This window comes from Chaetodon auriga, chromosome 2 (assembly GCF_051107435.1).
Source record: "Chaetodon auriga isolate fChaAug3 chromosome 2, fChaAug3.hap1, whole genome shotgun sequence".
Taxonomy (NCBI): Eukaryota; Metazoa; Chordata; class Actinopteri; order Chaetodontiformes; family Chaetodontidae; genus Chaetodon; species Chaetodon auriga.
The window spans coordinates 485,718-506,391 of record NC_135075.1 but is presented as its reverse complement, the minus strand read 5'-3'; the positions used below and the strand labels follow the sequence as shown (position 1 = coordinate 506,391).

The window sequence follows — 20,674 nt, the reverse complement described above, 5'->3', positions numbered from 1 at the left end:
CATTTTCCACATTTTAGTGTTTTTCAGTTCTTTTTTCTTGTTCAGTGAGAGAAATCTATTTTCCGTTGAGCTTTAACAAGTGTATCAAAGTCAGGTTGAATGTCTGAGGTGGAGATGCAAAGCACAGCCGACAGATGATCATCAGTGAGAGAGGATCTGTACCTGGATGTGGTAAACTTCATCACTGTGAATGTTTGTTCACATATGTAGGTAGATCCAAAGAGAACCAACATCTTCTGAGCATGTTTCCTCATGTTTGGAAAGGAAGAGGTAGAGGAAACCATGTGCATTTCATCCTCAACTTTTTTGAAATCTTCAAATCCCTTTGAAAACTCTTAAAACTGTTAAGGCTGTGGTCCTGAGTTGTCCTTTCCCCTGTTCACATGCCTTTTTTTCTTTCCTTCTCTCAGCAGGTCGGAGCGAGAGAGAGAGGCGGGGCCAGGTCACTCAGGATGCAAGCTTCATGAGACGCACCTGCACCTCATCATTTAATCACAGGGCTTCTTAAGCCAGCTCATGCTCTGCCCCGGTGCCGGACTATTCCTAACTCCAGGTCGAACACAGCTCGCACTGAGTTCTTGCGCTTCTCTCGTCTCGCTCCTCCTGCCTCCTGTGAATCTCTTGTTATCCCCGCTGTGGTAGTTTTCAGAGTCGCCTTTTGTTTAGCGTTTGATTGCTCGTTCCAGCGTTGCTGAGTTTTGAGTTATTTTGTTACTTTCTTGCTTTTGGTCTTTTCCCCGTAGTGGTGATTTTCTGTTCTGCTTGCAAGCAGTCATTCCCTGGTTCAGGTGATTTTTGTTGCACCTTCTACAATAAACCTTGTTTTGCCGCCTCTGCATTTGGGTCCTGGCCTTGTCTCTTCTCAAGCCGTAACACTCACAATGCAGTGCTCCTAACATGGATGAGTACCTGCAGAGGTGACCAGCTGATGGTGTGACTTCTTTCAGGGTTTGCATGTGAGTGAGAGTGTTGCTCTCCAGTTGGCTTGAAAGAGACTGCAACTTTCTCATGAAAGCCTTCACCAGGCTGTGCATTTCATGAGCAAAAAGGCTCTTACCTTGTAGTTTGGTATTCAGTTCATTCACCAGTGCAGTCACATCAACAGCAAATGCAAAATCTGCCATCCAGTCCACATCTGAGAGCTCTGGGATGTCTTTGCCTTTCTTCTCACGAAACTCTTGAATCTCTGCTTTCAGGTCCCAAACTCTTTTTAGCACTTTGCCCAGGCTGAGCCATCTGACAGCTGTGTGGTAGCTGATGTCACCATGTTAAGCCTCCATTCCAAAAGTGCAACAATCTGTGATTCAATGCTCGTGCCCTGATGACACTATAACTATATCAGTTACAACATCAACAACATGGTTAATTTTTAGCACTGACTTGCACAACACATGCTGATGTATAATACAATGTATAAATACCAATTTCTGCTCTGCGTCGATTTCAGTCACTTTATCTTGCATCCGTTTCAAAAGTTCGACATTTTTCCCCGTAAGATTCGGACAACCATCCATTCTGACACCTGCCAGTCTGTCCCATTTCAGTCCCAGCTTGTCCGTGCATGCGTTTACCTCCGTGAACAGATCACTCCCCGTTGTCGTCTCTTTCACTGGCCACCAGGGGTGACAAGGTTGTCAATCACACGCAATTCGTGGGCACCCATTGATTTATATATTGCGTCATCATGTACGTGAATAGAAAACAAAAAAGGCTTCAAAATAAAAGCAATACAGTTTTAGTCCAGTCATAAGGTAAAATTAAAAAGTACTTTATTTTCTAATTTCCAAAAAACCTTTCACGGGCCAGTCAGAGTCAGCCAAAGGGCCATATGTGGCCTGTGGGCCGTAAATGAGATGAAACTTTCTTGATCCCACAGTGGGGAAATGTAGTTGTGATAGGCAACAAGACTAAAAAAGGATGGGTAGAAATGGACAAACAGATAATAGAAAGGATGCAAATTAAAATCATCTACATATATTGTGTATATATAAAATATATATATATGTGTGTGTGTGTGTGTGTGTGTGTGTGCATTATTTATAAATAGAGTATAAAAATAATATTGCCCTATTACAATTGCAATTTGTCATTTGGCAGACGCTTTTATCCAAAGCGACGTACATATGAGATTTTCATACATCACAAGCAAGGTTCTAGATGGGAGAGAACAACAGTAAGTGCCTTTCTGGTCCAACTGGACATAGGTGCTGCAAGACAGTGCTGTGAAGTAATGCAAAAAGTGCATAGAGTCGCCTTTTTTTTTTTTTTTTTTTTTTTGTTTGTTTGTTTGTTAAAATAAAACAAGGTGTTCAGTAAAGAGCTTGGTCTTTAGTCATCTTCTTAAGATCAAGAGGGACTCTGCAGAACGAATGGAGTTTGGTAACTCATTCCACCACTGGCAAGCATCAAGGACTTACACTTGATGCAGGCAGCAGCTGGGAGCCAGTGGAGGGATATGAACAGCGGAGTGACATGCGCTCGATTGGGCTGCCTGATGTTGTACAGGGCAAATCGGCATGACTGAGTGACAGGGGTCACATGCTCTTTAAAAGTTAGTTGGTCATCAATCATGACACCCAAGTTTCTGGCAGATTTTGTGGGAGCGAGCAGAGCTGAGTCAAGCTGGTGGTATCCTACTGAGTTGGTCAGGCTCAGAGAACTAGTTGCTAATGGTCGAAACCTTATCAGTGAAGAAGGAAGCAAATTGATCGGCTGTGAGCAAAGTTGAGGGTGGAGGCGGTGGCAGGTTGAGTAGTAAGTTAAAAGCAGAAAAGAAAAGTTTCTGGGCATACTTGGCGCTACTGATTTTCTCCCGATAATAAGGGGACTTGGTACTTTTCAGGTGGGAGGAGAATGCAGACAGGAGAGTCTGATAGTCACTGAGATCAGAGGGATCTCTGGTTTTGCTCTATTTTCTCTCGGCTGCTCTGAGCACTGCCCGTTTTACGAGCACATTTGGATGAGAGTGGACATAGATTGTTTAGAGAGGCGGTTAGTGAAGAGCGGAGTGTGTCTGTTCTGCCTCATTCACAGGGAGTGAGGAGAAAACACTGTGAGGAGGCATGGTTGCCGAGACCTCATTGGAAAGTTACGCCAATGTGAGGGACCGGAGGTTTTGTCTGAAGGAGACCATTTGTGGTGGAGCTTGAGGATGCTCTGGGAAGGATACAGAGAATTCAATAAAAAATTGGTCTGATACATGTAGTGGGGTGACAGTTAGCTTTGCCGTGCAGCAGTTTCGCATTGCAGTTAAGTCAAGAATATTGCCCACTTTGTGTGTGGGAGCGTTGGAGGCTTGTTTGAGGTCAAATGAGGACAGCAGCGAAAGGAAGTCGACCACATGGGGTTTGTTAAGATGAAAATTCATGTCACCCATGACAATCAGTGGAGTGCCATGTTCAGGAATGTTTGAGAGTAGCATGTCCAGTTCAGTTATAAAGTTCCCCAGTAGCTCAGGTGGGCAATATGCAACCAATATATACAGCTTAGTGGGAGCAGTAACCATGATTGCATGATACTCAAATGAGGAGCAGCAGAGTGCCCTATGGAGGATAAAATTGCCTTGTGAAGGATACTTTCACAATGGAAAATTTTGGATTACATGAGGAAGATATGGATTATAAAATAAAGTGGTAAAAAATATATAACAGTAACAGTAACAGTAAATACACAGCACAGTACAGTAAAAAAAATCTGTAAGAACAGTAAAAAATATGTAATATTACACAAGATAGTCGCACAGATGTAATTAGCAAAAGTTAACATAAATAACAGAGCGGTGCAAAAAGTTGGTCTCTGATGTTGAGATGTAAGAAAAAAAAAAGAAAATTAACACAGTGCTGCAATAAATGATGCTGGAATCTGACAGCCATTGGAATGAAGGACCTGTGGTAGCATTACTTCTTACACAGTGGATGCAGCTGTCTGTTGCTGAAGGACAGGGGCTGTTTCTAATGGATGTCAGCTTGGCTAACATCCTCCTCTCACCCACCTTCTCAAAGGTGTCCAGAGGGCAGTCCAGGACAGAGCCAGTTGTCAAGACCAGTTTGTTCAGTCTTTTTCTCTCAGAGCTCCCACAGCCCAAACAGTTCACTGTGTAAAAAAAATGCAAATGTGCCACCATAGTGTCATAAAATGTTCTGAACAGTGTCCTGTACACTGTAGGACCTCAGTCTGCTCAGCAGATGGAAACAACTTTGGCACTTCTTGTACAGGACATCTGTGTTGTCTGTCCAGTTTGTTGTTGTGGCTGAGGTGAACACCCAGGTATTTGTACTTGCCAACGATCTCAATGTCTAATCCCTGTATGTTCAGCAGTGTAGTCTGTGGCACCTTCCTGCAGAAGTCTATCATCATCTCCTTTGCCTTGCTGGTGTTTATGTGCAGGTGGTGGACCTCCCTGTATTTCAGTTCATACTACTGTGATACACGTTCAATGATGGCTGTCTCATCTGAAAAAGTCTGGAGATGATAGCTGTCAGTGTTGAGTCTGAAGTCCAGTGGGTACAGGGTGAAAAGGAAAAGTGAGAGCACTGTACTCTGTGGAGCCCCCGTGCTGCAAACTACCACATCAGACAGTATGCGAAGCCTCACATACTGTGGTCTGTTGCTGAGGTAGTTGATCCATGCAGCCAGGTGGTAGTCTGCTCCAGCTTCTTCCAGCTTTCCCCTGAGTAGTGGTGGGCAGATTGTGTTGAAAGCACTGGAGAAGTCAAAAACTATTACCATTACAGTACTCCCAGTGTTATCCAGGTGAGAAAAAGATGTATTAAACAGGCATATAACTGGGTCTTCCACACCAATGCCTGTGGTCAATATGCAAACTGTAGGGGGTCCGTGGTCTTCATCAGGAGACAAGTCAAGGCTACAGGCCTGAAGTGGTTGGGCTCTCTGGGTGCACAGTCTTTGGAACTGGGAACACACAGGAAGTCTTCCACAGGGTACTCTCTCTTCCACAGGGCACTCCCTCTAGATTGAGGCTCAGGTTGAAGATGTGCAGAATAACAGAACTGCTCTGCACATTCCCCAAGGAGTATGGAGCTGATGCCATCATCAGGGCCTGTAGCCTTCCTCTCGCGTTCATCTTCCTTAGCTTCTTCCTCACCTGATCCTGATCCTGCAGCCAGAGATTGTTTTCTGGACCTCCCTTGCTTTGTTCCCCTGTGAGCACCCCTCCATCTTCCTCCTGTAGATGTCTTTGCCTCTCCTTATCTCCCATTTCAGCTCTGTCTGTACCCCCCTCAGCCCATATTTGTCCTTAGATCCTTAAAAACCCTCTTTTTCTCATTCAGTAGGGCTTTGAGTTCCAGGGGCACCCCAGGTTTGTTATTTGGAAAACACCATACCTTACTTGTAGACACAGTCTTTCCACACAGAAGTTATTATAGTCTGTGATTCAGGTTGTTAGACTGTCAATGTCCTCCCCATGTAGACTGCACAACACTTCTCAGTAAGTGGTGTCAAAGCAGTACCTCAGTGCCATACTGGTCTGAGCAGATGAACCAGGCTGTGATTAGAACAGCCCAATGGGTAGAAGGGTGAAGAGCTCTAAGTGTCCTTAGTGTTAGCATACAGTAAGTCCAAGGTTCTACTGTCTCGGTATGGCATTTCACATGTGGAAGGTGGAAGACAGAAGCATGACTGAAGTCCCCAAAGATGAGGAGGAGGGCCTAGAGATGTGAGAGAGATGTCTGCAGCTGTGTGGCCATTGGGGGGGGGGGGGGGGGGGTATACACCATTATCACAATGACTTTCCGGAATTCCCTTGGTAGCTAATATGGCCAAATGCTAACAGCTGCAGTGTTGCTCCTTTACACCATTGTACCCTGGGTTAAACCATTTGTTGTTCACAAACTTCAGTGTGCCCCCACCCTTCTTCTTATAACTCTCCTTGGCTCGCCTGTCCACTCTCAGAAGTTGAAAGCCATCCAAAGCAAAATGCGCAACCAGAGTGAGTTCATTCAGCCACTTCTCTGTGTAGCACATGATGCTACTCCCTCTGCAGCACAATTACGCAACACTCTGCCATCTTATTTGGGAGAGAGCTCTCAAGTTCCCCATAATAAGAGATGGTATGGATGGTTTATATCATCTTTTCTTCTCACAGTTCTCATGGCGCTCCAGCTCTGCATCCCCTCCTCCTTCTCCTTATTTCCACTGGGATCTGCAGTCTTTCTGCTGGGGATACCTGCATGTTGCACAGTACTAACAGCATGTGTAAGCAAGAGAGCCATGGCTGAATAGATCAATAGATGTGGTTTTAATAGTCCAGAAAAGAGTGAAAAGCATATCACTGTCTCACCTGTTGTACATTCAAAGGTACACACGATCGACTAAGACTAGTGATGAAAGAAACATGCAAAAAGCACAAAATCACACTAAAACAAATGGTTAATGGTAAATGTGCAGCACCGCCTGGGATAGCAATATCAGATAATACCAGGGCAAAATACTAGATCTTAAACGCTGTGATTCATGTGATTAAATACATAGACAGTTCAATTTAGAAAATATGAAACAATTAGAAATCAGAAAATTCCAAATAGACAGAACACAGTATCAACAGAACTGTGAGAAGATATGATCGTATTTTGAAGTGTGCTCTGTTATTTTTGTGAAATGTAATTTTTAAATCTTTAAAATTTACATTATTTAATGGCAATTATGAAGTTCCAGGTCAGATATGTCATATTCAACTCTTCACTGTAAATGGGTTAGATATGAGTGTTCTAACATTGGCTTTGTTAGTTGGTTCAGTTCACTACATAACAGTTACACCTGGCAGTTACTGGGTGTAAATCTTTTGAAAAACTAATCTTTAAGAACTATTTTATTTGGTGCAATCATTTTTAATTTAGTAATGTGTAAATCTCCACTTTGTAAACACTTATGGTAGAACATGGCTATGTTTGAATGTACAAGTAGCTGCTGTATGCGGCTCCTGGTCTTTAATTGTATTCTGCATTGCTTTTACAAAATTTGTACAGACTACTAGTGAATGTTTCTATCACAGGCCACACTTGGGGAACATTTAAGAGATAAATAACAATGGGGATGGCTTGTTCAACTACGTATGGCTTCTTTGCAGTTGTACTCAGCATAAAACAACTTTTTAAAAGGCAATGAAATATCCACTTTATGACCAGTAAATTAATGTTAAGTCAGTGCAATGCACCCAAATGTCTAATAATCCTGTGTGTCTTCAGTATTTCATCTATATGATTAAACATGTGAACAAGTATCAAGGTGTATCAAGGTGTGTGTGAGTGTGTGTGCGCGAGAGCGAAAGAGAGAGAGAGATGAAGACGGAGAAAGAGAGACAAAAAAGTACAAGAAAGAGAAAACAAAGCATGGTACTCACATCAATTTCACTCAGCATCACATCCACAACACTTCCAATCACGATGACAAAGTCAAAGACGTTCCATGGATCTCCAAAATAACCCTTTGAGAAAACAAGATAAGTGTGGATGTCTGTGTGTCTTGTGATGTCACATGCCATGATGCAAGTATGTACACATATGTTCATTCGTGTACCTCTTTTCTCATAAATGTGTACATGCACATGCATGCGCACATACTGTATATTACAAATCATTGTCACCGCCAAATGCACTTCATCTCAGGGTCATTATAGTTGTTAGTTGACACAGTACGTGGTCTTTGTAGTGTAATGTAGAGCTTCTGCTCTTTAATTTATACTATAAAACTACTTCCTCATTACAAAGTTGTGACTACCTTGGAAGTAACTCCTTCACAGAGGAGCAGACAGAAATGTTACATTTGCTTTCAGCCATGTATGTTGCTGCTGTACACAATCATATCATGACAAATTCTATCACATCAAAATTTATACCTGTGGCATCATGAAAGATAAAATTAATTATATGGCACACCCCTCTTTCTCCTTAGCATGAATGCAGCAGTTAATCACTGTGTTGTTAAAGCCCAACAATAGCCCTATTTGGCAATTTGGCAATGTGTGCCTGGTCAATAATCAACACAGAAATTAGCGAGAATCTTGCATCTTAGATTGAGACAGTTACTCCATTACTCAATTTATAAAAGCAAATCACTCATAAACCAGCACTCACAAGTTGCTAAACTTAGTGTAGCTTTTAACATCTCAAATATTTTAATATTATCATTTGACACAAACAAGCATTTGATATGCTCACAACAAGTGGGCTTCCATGAAACGGTTCACTTCACACAGGGGCATACATGGATGTCATCTCGCTCCCTCACTTTTTTACTATATTTATTGGACCATTTGCGGCAAAACATTTAAAGAACCTGACCACCTTGCAAAACAAGTGCAATTTTCATGCAAGTGATGTGTTCAATTTGGTAGTAACGGAATAAAATGCAGAAGAAATAGGTCACCCATTTTTACATTCACTCATTAAATGCGGACTCCTTAACATCAGATTTCTGACTTTGAAAGCTGTATTAGGAAATGAGTTAATATTAGATCATAATATTGATTTATTTTGTCTGACAGAAACCTGGCTGTGTCATGAAGAGTATGTTAGCCTAAATGAAGCCACTCAGCTGAGTTAAATTATTACTCACAATCCTTGAGGCAGCGGCCGAGGAGGTGGAGTTGCAGCCATTTTTGACTCAAACATATTAATCAACCCTAACCTAAACTCAATTATAACTCATTCGGAAGCCTGGTTCTTAGTTTTTTACACCAAACCTGGAAAACACTGCAGCCAGTTTTATTTGTTAAAGTAAACTGCACTCCTGGTTGTTATTTTTGAATTTATATCTGAATTCTCTGAGTTTTTATCAGGTTTAGTCCTAGATCAGAACAGATAAAGTAATTATTGTATGTGATTTTAATGTTCATGTGGACATTGATAATGATAGCCTTAGTACTACATTTACCTCATTATTAGACTCAGTTGGCTTCCATCAGAGTGTACATGGACCTACTCACTACCTATACTGTTTTAATCACACTTTTGACCTTGTTCTGACATACGCCATTGAAACGGAACACTTGATCTATCACCATCAGACCATCATTTAATAGCTTCATAAGCATTTAATTCAATGCCATGTCTCAATACAACAGAAGACTAACTTTAGTCCCTCCCAAATTGATCATCTGGTCAATAGTGCTACAGTTTCATTGCATATGACTCTTGACTCTATTGCCCTTCTAAAAAAGACAATAATAAAACAGAGGAGGTTAGGTCCATGGAATACACCCCACCCCGCAAATTAAAGCAAACTTCGCAAGATGCTGAAAAGACGTGGCACTCCACTAATTTGGAATAATTTTGTTTTGCCTGGCAAGACAGTCTTAAAACATACAAGAAACCCCTTCTTCTCCAGCGCACCATTATGTTTAGCCCAAAAACACAAACCTTTCCCTCTGAGGTTTCCAAGATTTGCTATGTATTGGGGCTACTGGGAAGTGAAGCACTGGTGTGGGCAGAGGCATTCTTCTCAGAAGGTCAGTCGAAAAATATGTCGTATGAAATGAAATGTTTCTGTCTGTCTTCGTACTGTGTTTGAACACCCGAACCATGCAGGGATAGTCTCTGGGAGACACCCAAAGTGTAGCAGATTACTCAGTGGAAATTTGGACACTGGCAACGGAGTCCTGTTAAAATGAGGAAGCTCTCTGGGACGTTTTTATAAAAGACTTGAGTGAGCAATTAAAGGACAAGATGACAACCCATGATCTACCCAACAAAGTATGCAACTAGTATGTATGCAACTAGGAGGAGTCCATCCGCCCAAAAGGAGAGACAGCGACGACACCATGCAGGGCTGAATCTGTATTGTTGAAACCCGGAGCACTGAATCCTGTCATGTCGATGTGGCCAAAAGAGAAGACTCATCAATCAATAGCTGTTGGGGTACTGGTGAGTCCACCTGAATCTAAACTCTTGTCACAATTTCAACTTCCAGTGACTCTCAGTTTTCACTCTCTATGGCTCCAGTTGAAAGGTCAAGTGGATTCCGGGACCAAGGACCTGCTTTTCATTGATTAAGAGGTTGCAGAGCAGCGTAAGCTGCCGCTGGAGCCCTGTCCTACTCCAGTTACCAGAGCTCTTAACAGTGATTTTCTGGCAAAAGTCACTCATACTTTGTGTCATTTCCACTCCTCAATCACCTTTGATTTTCCTGGCTAAGGCTCCATAACCCACAAATTGATTGGACTCACAACAAAGCTGTGAGGATCCAATAGATCTTTCTGCTCCCAGTGTTCTCTGTTTCCCTTTCCCCTACGGTTTAAGTGTCTGTCTGTGCCCCTGTCTGTCTTAGCTGGGTGTTTCTCTGCACCCAGCTGGCCCCGCCTCTCCGGCAGCGTACCTGGAGCGCATGAGCCTGATTAGGACTCAGTACTTAAGGAAGACGCTGAGCTAGAGTGGTCACCAGATTATCCTGATCTCTCCCATGAGTTATCTGGAACTGTGCCTAGTGAGTATTTCCAGTCCTTGCCTAGTCACTGTCTTGCTGTTTGTTCAGTGGCCTTTTTCTTTTGCCTCACCTGTGCTTTTGTAGCAGCATAGAAATATTGGTTACCTATCTATGCATTGCTGCATGCAACGGACATTGCTGATGGCCAATCAGGGTAATGAGTGGCATATAAAAGCAACAGCCCTTTCCCCGAGTTCTCCCTCTTTGCACTTCACCTGACGTGTCATTTCCGGCTGCTCACTGCTTCTCCTTGCTAGCTGGTGGGCTATTCTGTATTCTTCCATGCTGACTGTAATGGTGTACTCCATAGAGACTGCTTGTGTGCCGCTTTGTGCCTCCCTGTGTCTGCTCCTGTGCGTGACCTTTGTGTGGTAAGTGTCTTCTCTCTCTCGTGGCATTATGGTGTTTGCTAGAATGTGGCTAATGTTAGTATGGTCACAGGTTAAGAGCTCTGGTGACTGTCTGCAGCCCTCTCGCTTCCTCCGTGTGTGTGCGTGTGTCCGTCTTTGTCAACAGGTGAGCATTTAATTTAGTCTGTAGCCACATCATTGTCCGTTCTTGGCTTAGCAATGCTAACATTGTTTTGATCAGGTCAAACGGCGATCAGGCCGCTATAATCAGCTGACTGGGGCCACTGCTGTTTTGTCTCCACGAGAAGTTTCCTCGTTGCTCTGGCGCTGCGAGTGGTCTTGCCACAGCGGCTCAACCCACGGATTTAATAAAACTTTTTAACAGGGGTTTCGTCCCTCCTTAACTGTATGCGTGAGTTGAAGCGTGCTTCCCACTCTCACTACCCTTGCATTATTTATATTAGATTTATTTGGTTGTATCTTGTTTATCTTGATTTTGACTTTGTGTTCTTTTCTTTCACTCAATTTTAGTTATTTGACTTTTTGATTTCAATTGTCTCCTTTGTTTCTTATGTTTGCTGGGTTAATTTGAGGGGTTCTGTCCTTTGGTCTTGTTTGTTATACGATCTAATTTAAAAGACTTATTTTGTATACTTTTGGTTAAGAGTCTAACTTTGTTTGAACTTTTGTTTGATTTTGAATGATTTTGTTGATTTTTCTTTTGTTGTTGCAGTCCTGCTAATTTGTTCTCCCCTTTTCAGCTGCTGGAGGCCGGTGGTGGTGATGGTGCCGGTGAATGGTGGTGGTGTCCTCCGGTTTGTGTGCTGTGCTCCCTTGGGATTTGGTCACTTCACTGTCCATCACACGTGTGTGTGGGTGTTTTAAGTTGGTTTTGCTTTCTTATATTTGTTTGGCTCACTCCACCTTCACTAGCACTCACCCACCCCGACGCCTCAGCTCCTGATCAGGTCCCCTTTTCCCTCCCTGTGTGAATGGCTTGATGATTTTTTTTTTTTTTTTTTTTTTTAACTACAATTTACGGAAGCCCTGAAAGGCAAGGTGGAAAAAAAAAAATAAAACGGCCAATGTTTAAGTTTATCTTGTACGTACGAGATAGTATCTCATACGTACGTATGAGTTAGTATCTCGTACGTACGAGATAACTCGCAATTATTTTTTTTTTTCACTTTTCCTTTCAGGGGCACTGGCCAAGCTATTTTGGAAGAAAAAAAAATCTGAAACGAAAGGTTTTACCTTCTCAGTTACTTTAACTACAAATATCTGCTGTAAACCACAATGGGACTGAGAGATTTCTCCATAAAATATTTATATCACATAATTTTATATAGAATTATGAATGAAAACTCCATGTGACAACACGTAGCTGTTCCGCCACTGACAGTATGCCACATCATCCAGACTGACCTGCCATGCAAAAGTGAGCCGCAAGCGGCTCAAACATATTTGTAATCATTTTTATCAGGTGTTTGTCTTTTTCAATTGATGCTTTAAAGTAGTGGGCTAATGCACGTCATGTAGCCTACTGACTCTTGCGACAACAGATTTTAGATTCAGATCGTGGTCGATTTGGTTTTTTTTTTTGTTGTTGTTTGTTTTTTTTACTGTGGTAACTAAGTGGCGTGCTCTGATTGAGTGGAGATTCTATCTATCTATCTATCTGAGAATGTCTTTTTATTTGCGTTATGTCGGTTTGTGTAATTTATGGTACCACTCAACTGGAGACAGTATGCCACGTCTGGATGACGTGGCATACTGTCAGTGGCGGAACAGCTACGTGTTGTCACATGGAGCTTTCATTCATAATTCTATATAAAATTATGTGATATAAATATTTTATGGAGAAATCTCTCAGTCCCATTGTGGTTTACAGCAGATATTTGTAGTTAAAGTAACTGAGAAGGTTAAACCTCTCGTTTCAGATTTTTTTTTTTCCTCCAAAATAACTGAGCCAGTGGCCCTGAGAGGCAAGGTGAAAAAAAATAATAATTGCGAGTTATCTCGTACGTACGAGATAAACTTAAACATTGCCCGTTTTATTTTTTTTTTCCACCTTGCCTTTCAGGGCTTCCGTAACAATTTGATAAACTTACTTTTTTTTTTTTTTTTAAACCTTGGAACCACGTCTCTGCCCATAAGTAGAACGGACCTGTGTGTCAATTTCCCTGGGTGAAATTCCCAGGGTGGCGTTGTCGTGCAACTGTTTAGTGTATTGAAGTGTGTACAGACATACATACAGTATCCTAATCAATCATCTCCTCCTACTCTCCCCTCGCCACACTTTGTTTGTTCACAGTGCCATCAGCCATGTTCAGCCTTTGCCCAGCCTCCCACGTGGGGAAATTGTTTGTTCCACTCGTTGAGTGCGCCTTTTGTTTCCCTCTCCTCTTGAGTGTGTTTTTTGTTATTGTTCCCACTTCTTACGAGTGCGCTTTATGTTTGTCATCTCCACTCCTTATGAGTGCGCTTTTTGTTTCATTGTTGGTTACTAAATCTGTTTGTTTCTTACTCTTGTCTCCTGGTCTATACATTGAGTCCAGTTGCTTCTAAATTTAGGCCAAGCCTTACAAAAGTCTCCACCTGGGGCTCCTTCTGTCTGTCTCACTGCCTTCGACGTGCTCCATTTCCCAAGAGAGGCTTCCCTGCTCCTAAGGCTGTCACTCTTCCTCCAGACCTGTCCAATTGTGTCTTGAGAATATCATGATCTCTGAGAAGTATTCACCAGCCTGCCTACATGGTCTGGCAGCTATTGAATGTAAGAATTTTCCAGGCTATGTCCTCTAACTCCTAACATTGTAAAAATCAGGCACATCTTCTCTCAAAATGATACAGAAAAACTAGTCCTCGCATTTTTTGACTTTCAGTCTACATTAGTGTAATACCTTACTATCAGGCTGGCCCATTTCATTACTAAATAATCTCCAGCTATCCAGAATGCTGCAGCACCAGTTCTGACAAAAACAAGGAAAAGAGATCATCTTTCTCAGATATTTAGCCATTCTGCACTAGCTTCCTGTAAAATCAAGAACAGAATTTAAAATCATTCTCTTAAACTACAAAGCCGTAAATGGTCGGGAACCATCTTGTCTTGTCTTTCTGATTTTCTGATTTCTGAGAGAGCTCAAAGTACCCAGTTGAACCACTGGAACACTGCATTCCCAGGATGCAGGCTTGCTTATGGTTCCTAAAGTCTTCAAAAGTAGAATGGGAGCCAGAGTCTTGAGCTACCAACCTTCTTTCTTGTAGAACCATCCTCTAGTCTTTGTGCAGGAGGCAGACACCCACTCTACATTTAAGAGTAGGCTTAAATCTTGCCTTTTTGATAAAGCTTACAATTAGGGCTGGCTCAGGGGACTTCCAATGACACACTGAGCTAACCCTGTTTTCTCTCCCCATCCATCTGTATGCATTCATGTCCTATGTTACGGCCACCGCCGTTCCCTCCCGTGTGTGTAACCCCTTTCGTCTTGTAGTTCCCTATGCTAATTGCAGTGTGTCGCCTCCGATTCATGGTTGGCTCCTGTGGAGGGGAGGCGTGGCCGGCTCATCACCAGCGTCTGCTGACCAGTTTAAGAGCTCGCCGAGCGCACCCGATGGGGCGGCTGTCACCAAGACGCAGGGCTTGCCACATGTGCCCCCAAGTCTATGTAGTGAGAGTTTTTGTTTAAGACGAGGCACCTCAGTCATGTTGAGAGGAGTTGGGCCAGGAGAGGTTCAAAAGTGATTCCGTTGTGCACGCCTGGTAGGAGAACATTCATTGTATTAGATTACACTAGGCACAGGGGTGCTGACTCTCATGTATTTATGTTTTACGCTTGTATAGAGTTTGGTTTTATTTCCTCTGGTTTGATTTACCCTTATAGTGGTTGGCTCGATTTTAGGGAGTCCTCTTTTTGTTATATTTATTTCTTTGTGTTGAGCAGCACCCGTCGGCCCTGTCTCCTCCTGTAAGTTTTGTTCTTCTTTGTATTCTCTGGACAATTAATCGACCTCTGGTCAATAAATAATTTTATTTCACCAAGTACATTTGGTTTTATGTTTCGTTCCCTTTTCCAACGCGAGCTAAGAGCCGTAACACCTACCAATTCATTTTTCTAACAGTCAGCTCTTCCTTGGAGTCTTTGTGCTTTCTCTTCTCAAAGGTTCCCATGGATTGTGGTTGAACCTGGATTGTGGATTATTATTATAGCTCCTGCCATGGCCCTGTCTGACATTTACTGCAACAGCTATTACTTTAACACATTTCCATTATTATATATCCATAGCGTTGTACTATGTACACATGCTATCTCATCGCTGTCTGATGAAAAACACGTCCAAAAAGTTTTTTGTTTTTTGTTTTTTTTTTCCAGGAGAATGAAGAAACAGGTTTTCTCAGAAAGTAATGAATAGATCAATAGATGTGAAAGTAACTTGAAAAATATACATAAAATGCTGTGAATACACACATTCAGTGGACTTATATGCATTGTAGTGAAGAAAAGTTGACATACATTTTTTTTAAATACAAGTTCCCATGACGCATGGTTAGTTAAGAGCTTCGAATCACCTGTTCATGTCTTACTAAATGATCGATAACAAGCTGCCCTACGTGTATGTATCACACCATATCACATTGGCCTAATCAAAGATTTGTCGATTTTTATTTTACACTTTAATGAGCAGAATCGATAGGCTAAGAGCTAATATAATTATCCAGCACTAATGTGCGTCCATTAATCTGAATCCATTCCGGGAAATCAGAACTTGTGCTCAGCTCAAAACTTTCATCATTCATCATTTTAGACTCCTTGCATGATTTCTTTTTGTTTGTTTGTTTTTTCCAGAAAACTGCACTGTACCACTGTAATTATTACAAGAACCCACCTTTTGGCAATTATGTGTCCACAGGTTACTGAGATGAAAGTAACTGTAAGGCTTTCCTCCAAAACAGATAAATTTGGTTACATTTTATCAAATATACCTGTGGCCTCCAGTCAAAAGCAAAACTGATGCTATCTGAGATAATGTACTAGTGCAAGTTTTAAAAACAATGTTACGATTCACCTATGTAACAACAAATTCACTGTTGTGAATGTTACCTTAAGAATCCATATCTGCAACAGTTTGAGTCTAGATTTGAGTCTTTTCCAAAGGAACATTGGCCAGCTGGGAGATAGGCCCTTGGGATTCTATTGTAACCTCTGGATCCTCCAACTCAGAAGAGAAAGTATCTACTAGATCACCAAGTTTCGTCAGGAGCTACATTTTCAACAGCTCCCTCCTGATTCTTGAAGTAAGAGAAGAGAACAGAGCCTTGCCACAATAAGCCACCTCATATCTATCAATGAGCTCAGTTGCACATTTCAGGCTACTTACTTCACACTCATTCAAAGAGATTTCTATTTCATGTAGCACAGTGATCCTAGACTACAAAGCTAAATTAGGTTTTTAGTTTTTTTTTTGTTTGTTTGTTTGTTTTTTTGGAATGGTAAATTTATGTAACTGTATTTTTTGGTGCTTTTCTAGTCTGACGACTTCTCAAAGTGATTTTACAACGCACGCCTACATTCAGCCATTCACACACATTCATATGATAGCTAGTCCACCTGCTCATTACAAGCATTAACACACTCACAGACTGATGACACAGCATCAAGAGCAATTTTGGGTTCAGTATCTTGCCCAAGGATACTTTGATGTAGACTGCAACAGCTCTGCCTCCTGAGCCACAGCCACCCTCAGTCACTGGAAAGTTCAAGTATCACAGTAACTAGTGCTACGTCCAGTTTCTGCCAAAAATTCATGTATCATTTTCCAGGCTGTCACCTACATTCACAGAACTTCCCTCTGTAGGTTTCTGGAATACAACCTTAGGTTGCCAGCAAATCATTGTTGTCTAAACCTGGTTGACTCCTCAATGCTGCAGCTGCCCTATGATGCTCCCCTACTAAAGCCCTCTGAATCTAAAGAGGCAATTTTTCTTTAGGCCACTCTCCATTACTATTCTCTCAAACATTAAAAAAATAATCAAAAATATGTCCAATAAATTGTTATTGAAAGTTGAGTAGAGTGTGCACCTGCTTAATATCAAATCTAGGCTCAGTTTGCCACCTCATTCTTTTAACTCTGTCCACTAGAGCTTGGGCCAAATCCTTATTGTGGGCCCTATTCAGTGCTTTCTCCTTTTCTCTATCTGCACTTTCCTTTTCTTTCTCTTGCTGGTGCTGTCTTCTTTTGTTCCTTCTCCTGGCCTAAATAAATATTAATAAAGTGTTCTGCTATTTCAAGCCTGTTTTGACGTTTTTTTTTCCAAGCTAACTTCCTTTTGCTCTGCAGTTGCACGGGTCGTATCCTCAATTCCCAACAAGGACTCTTCAGAATCAGAAGCCATTATGTTGAGGTTACAGCTGCTGATACACTAACATTACCAAACACAACCAAACTGCATGAACAGATCCCTAATGAACAACACACTACCTACATACTACAACCCGTTAATATTATGTACGACCTACATTCTTGAAGCTCGGCAAGCAAGCAAAAATGACAAATGACATTCTGTGACTATGACAATAGATACTATGTATTTGTTCTGTTTTTTGATTCTAGGTAATGAAGAACTGAAAAATGTTAAAAAGACAGAAAACACACTTACATTATGCTTGCAGAACTGCATTAATAATGACCACACTCAAGCATTCTCATGTACTTTTATGCAAAAAGAGGTACCCTCACAAAAGTAAGCAAATGTATGAATGACTTTTGTAAGTATGTGTTTTGCTTACATACAGGAAAGGTATGCATATGTTCCCACAGTAAATGTGCATTTAATGGATCACAGTGGGTCTCCCCCAAAGCAAAATTGAACTTTTTTGGTAAGTTTACTTTCACTGAATCAGTGAGAGTCCTCACGTGATTAATCTGGAATGTGTAATGATACATTGAATATTGACTAACCTTGGCTTTGAAGGCCATGAGTTTAAGGATCATCTCCACAGTGAAGAGCACAGTGAAAATCACGTTTAGCATGTCAGACAGGTGAGTAACATGGTCTGACTGGTTACAGTGCTGTGGGTTGAAAATGTACAGATTGGCAATTGCATAAATATAAAGTGAAACAGAGTGATTGTAGTTGTACTATACATGTCATCTGGTAAAAGGTTCACCTGGGTCAGGATCACAAGACTGTCTGACAGCTTTTTCCCCACAGTCTGTCATGTCTTGTTCATACATTTGGACTTAAAATCAAAAGGTCTCTGTTGCCTCTCACCAGCCTGGAGCTCACAGGATTATTTAGTTAACCACATAATTTACAGAACCAGCTATTTTAACAATTTTATTTTTATTTTAATTCTAACAGTTATTTTCTCCTGATGACAAAGGGGCATAATGAAGCAAGGTTATTAAAGTTAACTAGAAACTAAAACAAGTTGTGAAAAAAATATTTTGGATAACTGAAATAAAAATAAAACTAGACTTATAATAATAATAATAATAATAATAATAATAATAATAATAATAATAATAATAATAATAATAACTAAAATTCTATTGAGTATTTACAAACCTAAGCAAAATAAAATGAAAATATACAGGAAATGTCTTTTGTGTTAGTCTTCGTCAATTTGGTCAAATATGTCAACCCAACAAGCATGAAGAGGCATTGGTGCATATGTTCATTAAAACTGGATTGTCTACAGGAGTCAAATACCTTCACGAAGTGTTTATATGACTTTACACTTTAGACTGCTTCATTATTGATCCGAATCTGGGAAATTGTTTTGTTGCAGTGGCAATGAACAAAGAACATACAGACGACCATAGAATGTATATCAGAATTTAAAAAAAGTAAACAAAAAGTGACATAAAACATATACAGAAAAAAGCAGCATTGAATACAAGATAAAACTAAATGTAAATGTAAAAACTTTCTAAAGGGGACATATATTGTTTTTTCGGAAATTTATTGGACATACTTTACCTGTCAAAGCTGCTAAAATTGAAGTGAATGCCTGCACTCAGTGAGCAAAAAGCTCCCACACTGCTCTGAATTGTTTGCTTGCATTTTAGTTTTTACTTCATCACGAGATGACAACAGCTCCTTACAAATGCCCACTAACATTCCTCTGCTCCAGGCCTTCACTCCAGGGCCTCTAATGCCAGCAGCCACATTGTCAAGAAGAAAGTGTTTCTGTGTTGCTCAATTGGTATTATATCTTATATGTTTATCCTTTGTGGATTGTTATCTTTAGACCATACCTCACTAGTTAGTTGTCAGTGATCAGCTGTGAGAGTTTGTGTTTAAACTGAACTGTAGCTGTCGAGCTTGATGGTGAGTTAAGGTTCATGCATCTTCCAGTATTGAACTATTGATAATAGTTGCAGAGTAGTTCAGCTTCTGTGTTCTAATACTAACAGTGCTGTCCTGAGTAGCAGACTGTAGTGTTGTAGGAGGCGGGTAAATAGGGGTGTTTTGGCAACATGTCAACATTTTCTAGTAGAAATAAAAGCATGTACCTTGAGGGCCTTGAACTGAATGTACAAAGTAGCAAAGCTGAGTGTGAAGGCAGAAACCTAAATGTTCAGGCCACAGAATTTGCAGGTACAAAATCCTGTTCTCAAGCCCAGCTTTATGAATGATATAATTGTATATATGATGGTAGTATCAAAAAAATCATACAGACAGCAAGTCATGCTGATACGATACTCCTGTGTGAGCCATTGTGACAGACCCTGCCCTGAATTTTACATCAGATTTATTGGCAAATGTTAAAGCTAATTGAATAATGAACAGCTGGTACATTCATAACTAGGCCAGAATCCAACTTTACATTAGATTGCATTCAGAAAAAATGTATTTTGTGCATCTCCGAATTATCTGAGTTACGTATATCATTCTGATCTGGGACAAAATCTGGGATTTTGAAAATGTCAGAGAGGATGAGCACACAAAGTCAGAAAATTAATATTGTGATTCTTTACATTCTAATATAATGCACAGAATTCCAATTAGCTGCTGTGTAGCATTACCTGCTATGTTTCTTTTGACAAAATACCTTGTGCAAACTATGCACCCTTGAAACTGAACTGAAAGCAACAGAGTGAACCATTTTGACCTCTTCATTTTTCTACACGCGAAAACTCATCCTCATAACTCATAATCTAAAAGATGTAATAATGACATAAAAGTCTGCATGTTGCAAAAATTATACAAATTATGTCTTATAAGAAATGTTAAGTCAGTGATTAAAAAATACAGGATATTATGAAGCCCCTGATATAACTTTGCTCTCCTCTTACGCTCTCAATATTTTCCCACAATTTTTATTACACATAAAGAGACAGACAGTGTGTTATATTTATGTGTCATGTGTTGTATTCATACCTGCATTCCCAGACACATGGTGTTGAGCATAATAAGGAGGAACATAAGGTACTCAAAGTAGCAGGAGGTGACGATGTACCAAACCTGATACTGGTAGGGGTTCTTGGGAATATAGCATCGCAGTGGACGGGCCTTAAGAGCATACTGCACACACTGGCGCTGGAGGGGTTTAAAAAGAAGGTTGGGTAAATGCCGGGATTAGACAATTACAAGAGTCATTTGGCAGATGCTTTCATCCAAAGCAACACACCCATAGCACAGCATCGGGGGCAGTTTTTTTGGGGGGTTCAGTATCTTGCCCAAGGATACTTCGGCATGTGGACTGCCGAGGCCAGGGATCAAACCACCTACCTCCTGATCGTTGGATGGTTGCTCTATTTCCTGAACTACAGTCGCCCCTTTAGATTACGATAAGATAAGATAAGATAAGATAAGATATTCCTTTATTAGTCCCACAGTGGGAAATTTCCAGAATTACAGCAGCAGAATGGATAGCAAA

The 20,674-nt window shown here is 40.9% G+C and overlaps 1 protein-coding gene and 1 pseudogene across 1 annotated transcript in view; both read right to left on the bottom strand.

Annotated features, from left to right (window-relative positions):
- Positions 1-20,674, bottom strand: part of LOC143335425 (dihydropyridine-sensitive L-type skeletal muscle calcium channel subunit alpha-1-like) — a 236,725-nt gene that overhangs the window by 67,538 nt on the left and 148,513 nt on the right. Inside the window, exons 26-28 of the mRNA XM_076754846.1 lie at positions 20,176-20,334; positions 17,748-17,858; positions 7,361-7,444 (exon numbers count right to left, since the gene is read on the bottom strand). Coding sequence (XP_076610961.1) covers positions 7,361-7,444; positions 17,748-17,858; positions 20,176-20,334 — 354 coding nt within the window. The remainder of the gene's footprint in view (positions 1-7,360; positions 7,445-17,747; positions 17,859-20,175; positions 20,335-20,674) is intronic.
- On the bottom strand, positions 515-1,514 carry LOC143334511 (general transcription factor II-I repeat domain-containing protein 2B-like; annotated as a pseudogene).